Source organism: Lepisma saccharinum, chromosome 1 (assembly GCF_977018435.1).
Source record: "Lepisma saccharinum chromosome 1, izLepSacc3.1, whole genome shotgun sequence".
Classification (NCBI taxonomy): domain Eukaryota; kingdom Metazoa; phylum Arthropoda; class Insecta; order Zygentoma; family Lepismatidae; genus Lepisma; species Lepisma saccharinum.
Window position 1 is genome coordinate 63,153,627 of NC_139229.1, and position 18,581 is coordinate 63,172,207.

At 36.6% G+C, this 18,581-nt stretch overlaps 1 protein-coding gene across 1 annotated transcript in view; it reads left to right on the forward strand.

Moving 5' to 3' along the window:
* stol (voltage-dependent calcium channel subunit stolid) overlaps positions 1-18,581 on the forward strand; it is a 309,278-nt gene that overhangs the window by 241,203 nt on the left and 49,494 nt on the right. The window contains exons 18-20 of the mRNA XM_083132012.1: positions 1,040-1,173; positions 13,078-13,119; positions 15,337-15,430. Of these exons, the coding sequence (XP_082988138.1) occupies positions 1,040-1,173; positions 13,078-13,119; positions 15,337-15,430 (270 nt within the window). The remainder of the gene's footprint in view (positions 1-1,039; positions 1,174-13,077; positions 13,120-15,336; positions 15,431-18,581) is intronic.

Genomic DNA, 18,581 nt, shown 5'->3' on the forward strand with positions numbered 1-18,581 from the left:
GCTCTAAATAGGCAGCTTATTGAGACACACTGATTATATTTTAATCTGAAGTTGAAGCTTTTTGATAATTGTTGTGATAGTTGACATTTATTGTATCCATGAAGTATTTTGTTTTTTTCTGATTTTATATATTTTGTATGTTTTTATATTACACCACCTTTCTGCTACTTTTGTCTAGTCACACCAATGTGGATGTGCATTGAATAAGTGAAATTGATGAAGGAACACCCAGGCCTAGAGTAGGACTTCAACCTGGAGTCTTGGGTGGCGAGACTGTAAGCGGGCCATCAAGGTGGTTGTAATTTTAAAGCAATCTACCTTCAAAAGTACTGTTGTAAAATAGCATACATACAGTGACAATATATTGTGGTGTTTTTAAATTGCTACATCCAGCTCTGTGGTCGACTTTTAATCTCACCAGTGAATTTTCCAACTTTGAGCCTTGGTCTGGCCATGGGTTATCCTCACAGCAATTTCATCATGTCATCAAACATCCTCATCTTCACTATTAGCCAGAAGTGGTAAAAAAGCAAAGTAAAATAAAACAAATCAATCAATGTTTATAAGACATGCCTCTATTCATAAGCATAATGCTTAGAAAATAGAGTTACAAAGATTTACTTAATATTATTCCCAATTTTGAAATAAATATGTATAAAAAATGAGTGATATTTTTGTTCAATAATCAAAACTAGTTAAGAAAAATTTAGATCTTCAACATGTGGAGAATGGAAAAGGATGTGAAATTTGACTACTGTAAACAACAATATACAGTATATCAAAAAATCTTATTAAAAGTATATAAATTTGAACATACCTTTATCATTGAGGGATAATAGTCCTGTCTTCAATGTCTGTAACTGGTTTACAATCTTGCAGTCATCATTAGGTAATGGTAATCTATTGAATGAAAAAGATAAAAAAAGAATTTTATAATTATGATTTTCTTTGTTTATTATTGCTTATGTAGTAATATGTTGTTTACTATTTGGTCCCTGTTACAATATTTATTTACAACAATTTGTTTTTCCTCTTTCAGGGTATACTGTGAATATAATTATGAATCAGAACATAATTTTGCAAGCCCTGAAGATCAAATTCTTCACTTTATTGGAAGAACTCAAAAGCCTGGATGGAAATGGATGTCTCAAAGACCAAGAGCACAAACAATGTGTAAGTATCTATCTTGTTTTAAGTTGTTACTGTTATGTTTGTAGATCGTATTGTGAAACAATTACTTGCTCCAATTACTATGACTTTTGTCCTAAGTGGTGGTTGTGTGTTTATTTGCTACTGAGAAAATTAGATCAAAGAACACAAATTGCCGGATGAATACTATGTTTCATATGTCCATTATCACTAACTCTTCAGGAGAGCTGATTGAAGTTAGACATATGTGGATTTTGAATACACTACCTTTATTAATGCTGATAATTCACATCTCTTGACATCAAGATACATCCTTTCGGAATGTGATGCATGAACATGTATGGAACACAATAATGTCATCAATTCATTTCCAACAAACTGCTTAGAAACAACAAAATAGTATTCAGCTGGCAAAATGACACAATAAAAAAATTTAAAAGATCAACTTTTTACTTTATCAAATCACCCGTATGTAAGAAGGGGGGGCGAGGGTAGACACTCTTGTAGTCAAACAGTTTGCCCAGCCTAGGCAGAAGGTGTAAAGTTTTGAAGTCACACGTTAGCAATTTAAAACTTTATTACTTGTATCATTATGCACTCGCCAAGAACAATGTCTAATTTTGCTTGAGGCTGAGAATAGTTCTTGGATGGTGCAGTATTATTTTCATTATTGCATTGTATTGTATTACATTTTCGTTGCATTCACTACATTATATTTTGAGTCTCTAAACTAACTAACTATCTAGCCTTCTTAAACCCGAAGGTTCATGGCTGCAGCAACACAGGTCTTCCATCTGTCCCTATCTTGAGCAAGATCTATATACTCTTTTCCATCCCCACCGATTTCCTTTAGGTCCATCTCAACATTGTCCCTCCATCTTCGTCTTGGCCTTCCTACAGGTCTCTTACCATCGGGTTTCCCAACAAGAATCCTGTGAACTCCTCTTTCCTCTCCCATTCGTGCCACATGGCCTGCCCACCTAAGTCTTCTTGATTTAATTATTCTAATAATATCTGGACATGAATACAAATTATGTACTTCTAAATTATGTAACCTTCTCCACTCACCTGTCTCCTCATCCCTTTTAGGTCCAAATATTTTCCTAAGGATCTTACTTTCAAATATTCTCAATTTATGTTCCTCTTTCAATGCAAGGGATCAAGTTTCACATCTGTATAATACTACAGGCAAAATTACTGTTTTGTATATTTTAACTTTTAGTTTCTTAGATATTAAACGAGAAGACAAAAGTTTATGAAGCGAGAAGTAACACGCATTTCCTGAATTAAGCCTACTTTTTATTTCCTCTTTAATATAATTTTCATTTGTTCATATTAATCCTAAGTATTTGAATTTGGAAACTGGTTCAAACGAGTTGTTATCAATAATTAGATTTTGATTATTACCTAACACTTGGTTTCGACCTGTAAGCATATATTTAGTTTTCTCTTTGTTAACTTCCAAACCTATCTCTTTAGCAGTTTTGAAAAATATTTTAGCATTATTCTTAATTGTATTTATATCATCCCCTAATAAGTCTACATCATCTGCATATGCTAACAACTGAATCACACCATTTAATTTTAGTCCTTCTTTAGTTTCTTTTACCTTCTTAACAGCATATTCTAAGGCAAAATTAAAGAGCAATGGAGATAATGCATCTCCTTGTTTTAACCCATCATGAATTGTAAATTTGTCAGACACATTAATACCCACACGAATTTTACTTTCTGTTTCACTGGTGCATACTTTAATCATACTAACAAGCTTCTTAGGTATTCCAAACTCGACTAATATATTATATAATTTATCTCTTTTGACCAAATCATATGCTTTTTTGAAATCAATGAATAGCTGATGGACATTTTGATTATATTCCCACTTTTTCTCAAGTGTCTGTCTGATGTGAAAAATTTGATCTGTAGTTGATCTGTTACATTTAAATCCACATTGATAATCACCTATAATTTCATTAGCATATGGGGTTTGTTACTCGCCTGCCCCCCCACACTTTACCTCCGCACTCGAGGTTCGGTGCACTTCGTACTCGGCTCTGATTTGTCTAGGGGTATCTTTCTTTGTACGACAATGCACGTGGGTTGCTACAAGTCAACATAATTATATAATTAACTACAAGAGACAACGGATAACCTTTGCGAAACCTTATTAATCAGGGGGATAAATTACCTTGTCCAGCATGTGTGAAATTAAAAACGGAAATTTTGGATATTTTCTATAGTTTAATTAACGTAAAATTTAAGTATATACATGTCGTATCCGAACGTTCATTTCTCTAATTATTTATCGGGCCAAAACTCTATTTTTTGATGTCGGAATCTCTATTGTTTGTACCTGGATGCTTTACATTTCATGAATTACATCTGAAGTACGCTTGTCACAAGGTAGACTCGCGTTACTCCAAGAAACGTCTTAACAGGCGCTAGGTCGCCCGACGTGTACATTTCTCAACCTCCACGGTGACAAGGCACTAGGCTGCCCGGCGCACCGTAATTACTTCAAAATAACATCCAGTACAAACTACCCTTTTACCTGTAAACTGGACACCAAGGCACTAGCTTGCCCGGCAATCCAATCTCTTACAGCATCCGTTTCGGGAGATCTGTCCTCCGGTCCTAGCTAACCGAAGCAAAAACAGCCTCTCCCTTCCAAGTATCAGTTCCAACAGCCGACCTCCCCTACTCTCATCTGGGAGTTTATATACGTTTGGTTGGCGTCTGTTGCCAACCGCCCTTCTTTCAAAATTTTTAATCTTTAACAGCTAAACTGCCCGCCTTTCTTTTGAACGTTCGAAACACGAAGAAAGAACAGAGAGCTACATGGTTTTTATACATGGAATATATACGAGCTTAAAATGCATAATAAATTGAGATACACTTATCACATATACATATTTTTATACACGTAATTACCTAATTAATTAACATATTAATAAATATTACAATAAGAAAAAAAAACACTGTTGCCCTGACACGGGGGCAGGGTAACAGATTCCCCTTCCCCAGCGTTACAATTCAATCTGAAATTTAAATTTCAGTCTATGTGAATTGTCTTAAAGTCACTGAGAGAAGTTAAGCACTGTAACTGAAAAAGGCAAAAAAAAAGTTCACTGAAACTACACGTCAAAACGTCTCTCTGAAAAAGAAGAGTCTCGATTTCACTGCACTAAATATCCTATTTCCACACGGATTCTTCCTCCTGGAATCCTGGAATCTCCTGGACATCTGGTCATCAGGACTGCTCCATTGTGCAGACAGCTTCAGCTCCTCCACCTTCCAAAGAACATGCCCGGCTCCCGCTCTAGGGTCGACTCAGCCTCTCCTCGGTCCATCCGAAGAACTCCCCGCTCCTTAGTCCCCTAGTCCTTGCGTCTGGGACATCCGCGGTACTCGGTTCGACTCCTGCCGAATTTCAGCTTGAAATGCTTTGAAAAAGTTCTATCGTTCGATCACACGACCCGACTTTAAAATGGCTTTCCCATTTTTTTCATCTATAAGGAACTTTCCTTTCCTTCTTCGGGCATCGAACTGCCATCCTTCAGCATTCTCTTAGCGATGAAAATCTCATGTCCTCGTGTGCAGAATATTTTACTTTTATAGGTAAAAGGTTTACATAACAAAATCCAACAGTCCGTAATTTAAATCTTACATTCACAAGAAATAAATTTACCAGGACTCTAATGTGTAGCGACAATAAATCAGGAACTTAATTACTACTGTACAAACTACAAGTCGACTTTTCGGCTTCTTTTTCATCATTTTTCACAGCCCTTCTACCCCCTCCCCATTGAGATGGATTCTCAGGGTAGAATTTAGGGACGAGTGCTTTCCCTCACACTTCTCAAATTTCTTCTCGGAACGACCTTCAGCTGGTCAACGTTAGCCAGAACTCTCTTCCCCTCACCTTCCTTTTCCAAAACAACATTATTTGGAGTTGTGAAATTCAGAATTCTGTAGATCCCTTTGAATTTCGGGAAAAAGCACGCAGTTTGCTTATTAAAAGCAGACGAAATTCTATGCTCTTGAAGCAGTACTCGATCTCCTACACGAAGATTAACCCTTCTTCTGCCCTTATTGTAGGCCTTTGACGCCTTTTGCCTCGTCTTTTCCTCTTTTTCTCTTGCAAATTCGAAAGCCGCGCCCATTCTTTCCTTTAACTGTATGACGTAATCCACCTGTCTCTCCGCCGTGACGTCTTCCCCGGTTCCATCTTCCCTCTGAAGCTCCATTTTCCGAGTGTCATGCGGTGTGTACAAATCACGTCCAAAGAACAAGAATGACGGCTTCAATCCAGTCATCGAATTCGTTGCATTATTAATGGCAAAACTTATCGCGTCCAAATTTTCAGCCCACGACGAGTGTTCCTTGCAAAACTTCCCAAGTGCTTGCTTGATTATCTTAATAGCTGCTTCTGATTTATTTCCCTTCGGTCTATATGGCGTAATATAGACAGGCTTGCAATTCACAGAACGCAACGTCTGTGAATACAGTTTGCTTCGAAATACACTCTGGTTGTCACTGACAACGTATTTCGGAAATCCTGATTGAAAACAGTACTTCAAGAATGCTTGCGAGATCGTCCTCGCCGTTGTAGTTCTAAGCGGTGTCAAACTAATGTGCCTTGAGAACTCATCTTGAATGACTAAACAGTACTTGTATCTCCCCTTCGTACTTGTAGGCAGTGGTCCAAAAATGTCCAGAAACACTTTGTATCCAGGCGCAGTAGATTTCCTCGAGTTCATAAATCCCATCTTTCTGCTGTTGTCAGGATTATACTGAAGACAAGTGATACAACTTTTGCAATAGTTACTGACATCTTTGACTACTCCGTCCCAAGTATAATTCTCTAGGACCTTAAACAATGTCTTTCCATGTCCTAAGTGCGCAGATAATAAATCATCATGCGAAGACTTAAGAACTTCACTCTTCAACTTCTCTGGTACCCACAGCTTCAATCTGGAGCTAAACGGTGGATAAAGTCCAGTTTTTTCGTCAACGAAACGGTAAAGCAGTCCATCATCGTCGAGACAGGAATGTTGCAGATAAAAGTCAAATTTTCTCTTCTCTCGAGAATCCTTTATTTCAACTTCTTCTCCATTTAAACATCCAATTAATTTCGACAAGTAAGGATCACTCTGTTGTTCTCTTTTCCACATTTCTTTATCGTTAAGATCTACGGGCGGCGAAGTTTCTTTCTGTCCGTCCGTCTGTCTTCCATTTACAGTGTTGCCAGCTGCATCTGTAAACATCGCTTCCGTTTTCCTTTTCTGTTTCCGGTCGAATTTCTGACACACTTTGCCTTCGACTTTAGGAATATCATGATGTTCCATTATCGTCCCATCAGGCATCTCTAATCTGAAATATCCATCAGGCTTGATGTCCTCTATCGGATAATTCTCTTCTTCATCCGAAGATCCAATGTAATTCTCCCTCTCAGAGAATCCTGCTTCGATCCTCGACAAGTAGTCAACCGCTGTGTTATTTCTACCGGCAATGTATTTTACTGTAACTGGAAACCTGGTCACCCTGTTTATCATTCTGTTTATGTGGCTCGGAATCTGAGAAGATTTCAAGATGTCCACGAGCGCAGAATGGTCAGTGTAAGCTATCACTTCCGGTGCTTGCAGAAAGTAATATTCAAATTTCTCCAGACCCATGGTCAACGCAAATAACTCTTTCGCTGTGACAGAATAAGAACGCTGAGTTTCAGACAGATTCTTACTCCCAAATGCAACAGTCTGCAATTTTCTGGTTTTATCGTCCTCCTGAGCGACGATATAGCCAAGCGCTATGTCAGAGCAGTGTACAAACAAGTGAAACGGTTTCGAAACGTCAGGAATCTTGAGATCAGGACTATTTACAATTGCATCCTTCAACTTCTGTAAACTCTCTTCTTGTTCTTTTCCCCAAGAAAATTTCCTATTTCCTTGTAACAAGTCCGTGATCGGTTTGGATATCTTTGCTTGGTCCTTTATGAAATCCGACAGAAAATTTAAGAAACCTAATAATTTCCTAACTTGCTTGATATTCCTCGGGCGCTGCAATTGTTCTGCCTGTTTCATCTTACTTTCCGCACAAGATATGGTATTTTCTGAAATTTTAAACCCAAGAAAATTAATTTTCTTCCTGAAGAGACGCGACATTCGATAACTAATCGTCAGTCCTTTGTCTTTCATCTTTCCCAGGACAGAATCCAACACTCTCAGTTGTTCTTCCTCGGTAGCGTTCCCAATCACTACGTCATCATAATAACATATTGCATCAGTTTGATAATGCTCTCCTAGCGTCTTCTGCATCAGTTCTGCAAGGTGAAAAGGTCCACTACGACAGCCATAAAATAACCTTTTGTATCTAAACGTCCCCATTTCTGTCAAGAAACCTGCATATTTTCTTGTATCTTCAGAAATCTGCATATTTGCAAATGCAAACGGAATATCCAGAACTGTAAATATAGTTCCCCCAGAAAGCTTACATATTGTCGACCTGATATCAGGTATTTCTCTACGTCTAGCCTCCAATCTCTTATTTAAGCCTTTGCTGTCGATGATCACTTTGCATGTGTTATCTCTCTTCACATGAAGGATAGGCGGTGAAAGGTAATCTGTATCACCCCTTTCAATGATCCCGTCTTCAAGCATCTGCTCAATCGCCTGATTCATTAATTTCCTCTTTTGCTCAGAAAGTGGCCTAGGTTTCGCTCGGAACGGCTTCTCGTTATTCACATCCAAACGAACCTCGTAATCCTTTGCTAATCCCGGTTTATCTTGAAAAACATCAATATGCCTTCTCAGTATGGCAATCAATTTCGGCTTGTTTTCCTCTGAGATATCGGTACCCTCCATCAGCATGGCAATCCTTCTCTCTTCGTCAACCCCCTCCCCTTTGATGTCACTGCTACGTGTCTCCGCTCCGCAAGCAGAAACGTTCTCTCGGACTCCTTCGACTCCATCCGTGGTCGAACCCAGTCCCCTAGAACCAACAACATCAACGCTGTCACGTGTCGACGGCGAATCAAAAGGCACGATTTTCGAAAGATCAGGCTCAATTGTCCACCCGTTACGATGAATCATGGGTATAAGTCCAAGCTTAGCCATCAATGTCCTTCCCATTAACATTTCATGATTAGCATTTGATAACACAAATATCTGATCCCGAGCCTTGTGTCCGTGAAGCTTAATATTCACGTAAGCGCTCCCCAAAGATTCCACATTTCCTTCCGCAAGTATTACTTTAGTTCTGCAAATCTTCAATTTTACTCCATTTGTCTTCATCTTCTCGAAAACCTCCAAAGACACAAAGTTATTGGACGACGCCGTATCAATACATGCGTGTACTTCCACGTTAGCCACGTTGCATAAAACGATAGCTTCCCTTACGTCTTTTACATTTACATTGTGACGTGAAAAATTTTCCTTCCGCGTAAAATTTGCAGTTTCCACGCCACGAACTTGACAAATTCGTGGCGACTCTACGAGTTTTTTGTTGCTTCCTTCCCACGTTCATTAATCTTGTTTTCCCTATGGTGATTTGAAGCTCTGCAACCTTTCTGTCCACAAGTGTAGCATAATTTATTTCTCTGGCAATCTTCCTTCGAAAAGCGGTTCTGTTTGTTTTCATCCCTCACCGCAAGCCGCGAGGGTGGAGGGCGTGAAACCACATGTTCAGCCCTCAAGCGCTCGACTCTCGGGCGGTCAAAACCAATGCTCACAGGGTCCAAGAAAATATCAGATTTCTTTCTCCCCCTCTCCTCTTCGCATTCCTGATTAACGGACTTTCTCAGCGCCAAGTTACGAATTTCGTCTTCAGAAACGAAAGACTTGAATCTCTGCCTTTCCAAAAACTCCGCCTGCAGTTCCAGGGCGTATTCGCTCATCTCTCTCATAGAAGTGAATGTCTTGTTGTACAAATAATCCCTAAATACCGGATTGCAGTGCGATTTCACAAAGTCAATTCTCTCCTGTGCAGAAGCCGAATTCTTTATCCTACTAAAATGCCTGTCAACTTTGCGAACGTATTCCGCCAATCCCTCGTTAGCAAGTTGAAACCTCTGAGACAAAAATAACTCTGCTTCTCTCTGATAATCCAATCCATGAAAAGTCTGCAAGAATTTATGCCTGAAATGTGAAAAATCACCGAACGGTTCCGTGAACAAAAACCACTCCCTCGCTTCATTTCGCAACGAAAGAGGAATAAACTGCTTCAGAAGATCATCTTCAGAAATTTTCAGCGTTCTCGCGTAATCTTGAATTCTATCCAGATACGAAAAAGCATCTTCCTTCCCTACATTTCCCTCAAATGTCGGAAGCGGCAAACGAATTTCCTCCATTGCTACTTTCGGAACGCACCTCTGTTCCTCAACAACAGAAAGTTCTGTCGCGGTCGGGCTGGACCTACTCGAGTTACCAAGCGACATTCTTGTAACTTCCCCTTTTCTGTTTCGCAAGATCATCGGTTCGATCCTCGTCCGTTTCTCTCCTTAACTTTCAATTCAAAAATCTAGTTCAATATCCTGCGACACGCCTTCAAAAAAAAATACGTTCAATCGCGGACAGAGCCCCCAAATAAATATGTTACTCGCCTGCCCCCCCACACTTTACCTCCGCACTCGAGGTTCGGTGCACTTCGTACTCGGCTCTGATTTGTCTAGGGGTATCTTTCTTTGTACGACAATGCACGTGGGTTGCTACAAGTCAACATAATTATATAATTAACTACAAGAGACAACGGATAACCTTTGCGAAACCTTATTAATCAGGGGGATAAATTACCTTGTCCAGCATGTGTGAAATTAAAAACGGAAATTTTGGATATTTTCTATAGTTTAATTAACGTAAAATTTAAGTATATACATGTCGTATCCGAACGTTCATTTCTCTAATTATTTATCGGGCCAAAACTCTATTTTTTGATGTCAGAATCTCTATTGTTTGTACCTGGATGCTTTACATTTCATGAATTACATCTGAAGTACGCTTGTCACAAGGTAGACTCGCGTTACTCCAAGAAACGTCTTAACAGGCGCTAGGTCGCCCGACATGTACATTTCTCAACCTCCACGGTGACAAGGCACTAGGCTGCCCGGCGCACCGTAATTACTTCAAAATAACATCCAGTACAAACTACCCTTTTACCTGTAAACTGGACACCAAGGCACTAGCTTGCCCGGCAATCCAATCTCTTACAGCATCCGTTTCGGGAGATCTGTCCTCCGGTCCTAGCTAACCGAAGCAAAAACAGCCTCTCCCTTCCAAGTCTCAGTTCCAACAGCCGACCTCCCCTACTCTCATCTGGGAGTTTATATACGTTTGGTTGGCGTCTGTTGCCAACCGCCCTTCTTTCAAAATTTTTAATCTTTAACAGCTAAACTGCCCGCCTTTCTTTTGAACGTTCGAAACATGAAGAAAGAACAGAGAGCTACATGGTTTTTATACATGGAATATATACGAGCTTAAAATGCATAATAAATTGAGATACACTTATCACATATACATATTTTTATACACGTAATTACCTAATTAATTAACATATTAATAAATATTACAATAAGAAAAAAAAAACACTGTTGCCCTGACACGGGGGCAGGGTAACAGGTTAGTCTTGTTAAAAGAATGTTAGATAATATTTTATATGTTGTTGGGAGTAGAGAAATTCCACGGTAATTATTGCAGTTCATTTTATCACCTTTCTTAAACACAGGAACAATTATTGATTCTTTCCACTGTTGAGGGATTTCTTCTTTATTCCATATTAAACAAATTAATTTATGAATTTGACATATTAATGAATTTCCACCATATTTAATTAACTCAGCTGGTATTAAATCAATGCCAGGTGCTTTGTTATTCTTTAGCCTTTTAATAGCATCTTTAACTTCAGTCAAGTTAGGTTCTGGAACTAAAGGTTCTGCTGTGTGTACTTCATTTACTTCTGACTTATCTCCTACATGAACATTTAAAAGGTCATTAAAGTAGTTCTTCCATCTATTTAGAATATCGCTTGGGTCAGCTAGAAAATCACCGTCTTTATATTTTATCAAGTTTACTTTAGGTTACCACCCCTTTCTAAATTCATTTACACCTTTATATAAATCTCTGATATTTTTGTTTTTGCTGTTTGTTTCAATTTCGTTAATTTTGCTTTTCAAGTAATCTCTTTTTTTACTTTTAAACATGCGGTTAACTTCTCTCTTTATTCTATTATAATTGCTTAGATTTGTATCATCAGAGTTATTTAACCACCTAAGTCTAGCCTGATTTCTTATTTCTATTAGATTATGACATTCATTATCAAACCATGGCTTACTTTTTCTCGGTTTATGGTATCCTATACTTTCTTTAGCTGCTGATTCTATTGCATTACGTATGTGCTCCCAATTCTTATTTACATCTGTTTCATTTATATTTTCATCATCATTTAAATCCTGCAAAACATCAAATCTATTTGACAGTTTAATTTTCTAATCTTTCTTAATTCTTTCATCAGCAAATTTTCCTGTATTAAATTTTAGAACTTTTAGATTTTGTTGCTTATGATTTGTCACTGCGAGTCTTTCTCTTAATTTAGCAATTACTAAATAATGGTCACTGGCACAGTCAGCACCTCTATGTGTATGAACATCAATTATACTAGTATGCCTTCTGTTATCAATGAGAATATGATCTATCTGATTATGAGTTTTACCATCTGGAGAAGACCAGGTATATTTATGGATATCTTTATGTTTAAAAGTGGTACTTTTCACAATTAAATTCTTTGAGGTTGCAAAAGTAATCAATCTTATACCATTATCATTACTTAATTCATGAAGACTTTCTTTACCAATCGTGGGTTTAAATGTCTCTTCTTTGCCAATCTGTGCATTACAGTCACCTAACAGAATTTTCATATCATACTGAGAAAATTTATCAAAGACCTGTTCTAACTCTGCATAAAAATCATCTTTAGTATTATCATCTTTATCTTCTGTTGGTGCATGTATGTTTTTTAAAATAATTTTACACCACCTACCCTGTAAAATTGCATATGATATCCTATCATTAATAAATTCTACTGTTTTAAGAGCCGAGATAATTCTATTATTTATGAAAAAGCCTGTTCCAAAATTATGATTTTCAGTACCACCATAGAAAAAAGTATAATTTTTAGTTTTACAATTCCCTTCTCCTGGCCACCTAACTTCCTGGACAGCTACTACATCTAATTTATACTTAACTATCTCATTAACTGTACAGTGGGATCCATGAGTATTACCGTGCAAATTGTCCATCACCATGTTCGTGCACTTTATTTGACCCAATAACAGCTTCAAGAATTAAAAGAAAACTCAAAACAAGCTGTTGACAATGTCTTCACTGGCATACATAAAAATCAATCGCTTAAAAACACATAGGATGTAAGAGAAAAATTAATGAAAATAGTCATGGACAATTTGCACGGTAATACTCATGGATCCCACTGTACACTGAAATGCCCCCGGCTGGTAAAGGCTCAGAACATTCCATAACCTTGATTCCAGGTGCCTAATTTAATATCCTTATTCCTAATGTAGATCTTATCCTTAGTCCAGGGACCTCCGCCAGAAAAAATAAAATTACAGAAATAAGTGCCCTCTTAGCCAAAATGCTTATGTATGGTATTTAGGGTTATATTAAATGTGACTGCTTCCCCAAAAATATTTCTGCATCCCCCCCTTCTGCCTGTCAACCTCATTTTTCCTGTCATTCTTAGCGCAGGAGTGGTATCAGTTCTGATGCCAAGAAAATTCCAATAGCCTTGTAGATGTGCATTAAAAAATTTGTAGAAGAATACATGTATAAGATTCAGAAAAATGATTAAATTTTTGTCACTATTTTTGTCTTACAATAATTGTTTTATAAATATTAATAATTATTATAACATTTTATATTACAGTGAACAATGAAAAAAAGAAAATGGATAAGGATTCATACTTCTGTAAGTACAATTTTAATATGTATCTCTTACAAACTTTATTTTTCTTGCAACTTCAAAAAAAATGGAAAAGAAATTAAGAAGGTTCATTGTCTCAAAATAAAACAAGTTACATAGCCAGCTCCTAGCTCAAAAATCTGAACGAACCTAGAAATCAAATTGTAATCCACATAGTGTCGTATATTTTTTAAACCAATAATTAACTCATGGGCATTTATTTTTATTCATGAATGACAAATATTGAAATATATTTTTTAATACGCGAAATTCATCATTTACTATGTAAGGAATTTAACTAGCTACATGAAATAGCTTACTGAAAAGTTACATGTGAAAGTTGTGGAAATTATGGGGAAGCCAGAAGTTACAATGGTAGCTAAATGGTAGAGCATTTGCACGAAATGCCAAAAAAACCTAGGTTCCCCTGTTTCCCGGCATCCATGGTGGAGTGGTTAGCACAGCATGCTTTGACACCAGAGGTCCTAGGTGTTCTTTGTGATTGTCCCTTCATCAATATCATCACTCATCCTCTTCGAGGTTAGCCAAAAGTGGAAGAAAAGTAAAGTAAAATAAATCAAATCAATCAATCAATCTGAATTTGAGCTACAATTTTCACACAAGTTTTCAGTAAGCTACTTTACAAAGAATATTTTTGGAAATGTATAATCACTTGTTAATGTCTCAAATTAAGTGATCACCCCTACCTTATATCTAAAACTATGGAATCAACACCTAAAAATGAAGTGATAGCTGCCTCGACATCTAAAACTAAATTATGTCCTTAATTTGCATTTAAAATTAGGCAATGCCCCTCATCTTGTGGTTTATAAGTTAAGAAACTGCTCCCTAAAATTTCTAAAACAAATAATAAATCATCAATTTAATAAATGCCTAATTAAGGATTACTCTCCAAAACCTCTCATACGAACAATAAATTAACATAAGAATAATGATCACTCCCATGATATCTAAAATAAAGTGATCACCCCTGGACACATTTAAAACAAACAATAAACAGTGACAAAAAAGTTATGCCCTCTCATGAGATCAAATAGTTAATTTTCCTGTCATAAGCAAACCTTTGTATAAGGTATATATTTTATTGTTTATATTACTTATCATTAATTCTTAATAATGTTAGCACAAGGTGTCCCAAGTAACCAAAAGTAGTTGGCCCAACGTATGGGGAACTGTACTAAAAATATAAGTGTGCCAAATGAAAGAGCATACTGTTTGGCAAAGGTGATTTTGGACGTTGTTCCAATGTTGGGCCAACTTTGTGATATATATATATAATTTATTGTGAGGCCAAATATAAACTTAAGTATAAATGATTTGTGTAAAATTCTTTAAAAAATTATGCAACACTTTCTCGTTCATATGATATCATTGTTTTCAAGGTACCTTCAAGTATTAGCACAAAACACTTTCTAGAGTTTACATAGTTTTACATATTTCAGAGAATTCAGTCTGCACCTAGCAGATATATACATAGATAATGAACCACTTTCACAAGAATACCTGTAAGAATGTTCTTGTTTTGCTACAGCTAAATAGACAAACCATAAGCAATTCCCAATACAGAAATATCTTTCATCCATGGTGGCTGACAAAGGACTGGTGAGTGACTACACGTTACGAATAGATTCTACTTTCATTAACAAAATATATTTCTGTGAATGAAATATTTGGAAAGAAATACTCTCGCACATAATTTATTTTACACTCTATAATTGAAAGCATAGACTTGAAAGTTGTTTTAACAGGAGAAAATAATTTCTAAAAATGATTTTGACTCACTTTTCCATGGTTAAGCAAAGGTTGGTAACTGCTGGCCCAATGTAAGACCAACTTGAATTTGCCAATGAACATAAACATAACTTTCCCCACATAAAAACTGTAGTTAGGCCAAAAGTTCTGGTTACTTTGGGATAGCTATGCTTTATTAAGCCTTTATATGTTAATGCAGTTGCTTATGCAGAAGAATTCAATTGCACGATTGATCTAAACTAACACACACTACCCAATCAAAAGAAATTATGTATATGGAAAAGTGTAAATTATATTTCCCTACTTTCTTATACTTCATGTGAGGAAAGGAAAGACTATATTTAACGTAATCTAGAGTTCTGTGCAAGTTTTTGGTTTAAAAAATATAAGTGTACAATACAATAAGATTTAATTATTACAGTGCCTGTAACTACTAATCTTTATTTACAGGTGATAAAAGTCTTTTACAGTCCTTGGTTTTTGATGCATACATGACAGAAGGTTTGGATAAAAATGCTACTGGTCCTCTCAAAGAAAATAAACAGTAAGTGTAATTTTTAGCATTGTCCTTCATGAATTGCGCATAGGCACTTATAATAATTTATTTTGTTCTTCATCCATTTGTGAATGAGAGTTGATTACAGTCATTATGTTTTCCGTTTGTTCATTGTTGCACCTTTTACACAATGCATGTTCTAATTACTTTTTTATTATATAATTTTACAATTATTTTATTTTATTTTTGATAGAGCATGTATTTCAGTTTTCTTTAAAAATTCTTTAATACACTATAAAAACTGGTCTCCAGCTTATCATTACAAGTTAAGCATTATCTGGAGGAAATAAACTTGTGGTACATCACAATTCAATTAGAAGCAAAAAGGAAATGTAAATATTAGAGAACAAATGTTTTGTACTCTATGAGGAGAAAAACTGAAGCTTGCGCAAAGTGAAATTTTTATGCATTTTTTTGCATAACAAAATTATCATAAGGTCTACAAGGTGTTGTGATGTATAATATGTAAGCCAGAAAAGTACTGGCTAAACAAAACCAATGTCAGTTAGGAAGTTAAAGCTGTTAATATAAAGTTCAAACACTGTTAATTTCAATCATAACTATACACGAGTTTATTTCCTCTCCTGATGAAAAATTTTCTTCTCTTAGTTATCCAATTTTAAACCATCAATTCTGAAAGCATACATCATCATGTAATAATATGTGTGTGATTTCCGGGCTATGAGGGTGCTTTTTGTCTTTTAACACAATTAATTTTGTAATTGTCTGACTGAAGTTTCTTGCAGAAGTTCACGAAATGAAATCATAGTACACTAATTATACACCTATATTCATAAACATAATAACAGAATGTCCTATATCTCTCTCTATGTATATATATATCTTATAGAAATAGGACAGGTTGATAAGTACTCTATTTTGTATTAGTTGATAATTTCACTAATCTGGCATTTCTTTAAACAGGCTATAATTTAGTGCAAAAATTTAACCATTCTGTCATTATGTTTATGTTTAATATAGGCGTATAATTAGTGTACTCTGATTTCATTAAGTACATGACTGGATAACTCATGGTGCAAAAGCCTTGAGGGCCAGGGCCCCACTTACAAACTACTGACCTCACTTGCACATTGTGGGTGAACATCCAACCAGTTACGGGGTGATGTGTGGTCAACATGACGAACCTCCAGTTTTTGTTGTAGGTTTTCATGACCAGGTTATGCTACTAATTTGTAGCTCCCCAATTTCCTCATGACAGTGGGTGGCTACCCATTGGGCAAAATCTCAGGAGAAAAGTTGTTATGCTTACCCCCTCCCTCACCACCCTCAGAACACTTGAACCAGATACCTCTTGTAGCGCAAGCCCAAAGCCTGCCTACTTAGACCGCATGGCCACGGTGTGGGACACGCGACTAAATACTTAGCATTAATTAAAACAACAACCATTCAGGTTCTTCATGGGACATTACAATTTTATATCAGATCAGAATAATACAGGTTATTGTTATCTGCAAATTTTATGTAGGTTCTTTATTAACATCAGCAAATATTTCATATCAGTCCATTCCTAATATACTGTGCGTCCATTTCGATCTGCAGCCGAGAGATCGGGAGAAGCGTGGCGGGCGGCACTGACGGAGATGCCGACATTTGCGGCCTGAAATGCCCGCTTATTTTTATAGACATATGCAGACATTTATATAAATATTGCAAAACGAGCACTAACCTGTGTTATAAGAGTATGGTTTTAATTTTAGTAGCTTAGTGACTGTATGTGCCGATGATTTTGACACGCCCACCTCTTGTGAAACACGGCGTAGAGGTTTGGAGAACGTTCTAACGCTGCACCAATATCATCGAGTTTTGCTTCGGTTAGAATCCGTCGTTTTTGCTTAGGTGTTTTAAAATTTAACGATACAGTTTCTCGTAATTTAAGGACAAGATATCTAACCGTATCTCTGTGTGGAGTTGAAACGCATGGGAATTTCTGTACAAATTACCTACACACGTCTCTACACGAGTTTGTTTTCACTTAGGTACGTGTCATACATAAAAAATCTTTGTTCTAACGTTAATTTTGCGGCTGGCATTCCAATCGTCTCACTGACACGTCACACATACACACTACAATAACACAAACAAGTAACTGCAAGTAACCAAGAATAACACTCTTGCGCACAGTACGAAATTAACACGCTCTTGGTTTACATTGCTCGCCACTATATTTACAACTCTGTCTTCATCTAGTCGGGAAGGAACAAAAAACTCGAGCTCGGATATTTCGGATTGCGAGGAAGCTCACGAAAACCATTCACTTTTATCGGTTTCGTCTGCAGTGTAATCCTGATACAGTGTTGCACATTCGAAACCTCCAAACGATTCCCATCGCCACAAAAATCTTTCAAGGATATAAACTTAAGCAGGACGTTACTGATCAAAACCATGATTAAAATGCTTTTTTATCTGTGGCTCTTAACATCGTTTCTATAGCGTATTTATTTGTGTATATAAGAGCAGAACTTGGATGAATTACAGAAGAACTTTTGCGTGTTATAACACAGGTTAGTGATCATTTTGCAATATTTATATAAATGTCTGCATATGTCTATAAAAATAAGCGGGCATTACAGGCCGCAAATGTCGGCTTCTCCGTCAGCGCTGCCCGCCACGCTTCTCCCGATCTCTCGGCTGCAGATCGAAATGGACGCACGGTATAATGGATCTAGAAATCCAAAAATGTAAAATAATAGTTCTAAGTCTTTCAATCTTAGTATTCTGAATTTTCACGAGCATCCTTCTATAATTAATTTTACAATAAATTTGCCTGTTTGAATCCTCTGCCATAGCAATTTGTTTGGCTCACTTCAACTCATTTGTATTTTCTTTCTGTATTCTTGTGTTGTTTTAGTGTGTAACATTACAAAATGCTGTCTTTATCACCACGATTAGAAGACAAATCGTAGCTTAATTAGTAATTTTCAATTTTTCAGATTCTTCCCTGTGTTGCATGATATAGCTAACTTTAGCTTTCAGAATTGATGATTAAGTTGAAATTCCTAGATTTTATCCATTCATTTATAACTATTGCTAGGAGTTCTGAAGAAGATACATTATAAACATTGTAATATTCTGAATAATAGAAATATGTGTTCCTGCTTATTTATTAACTCTATATTAA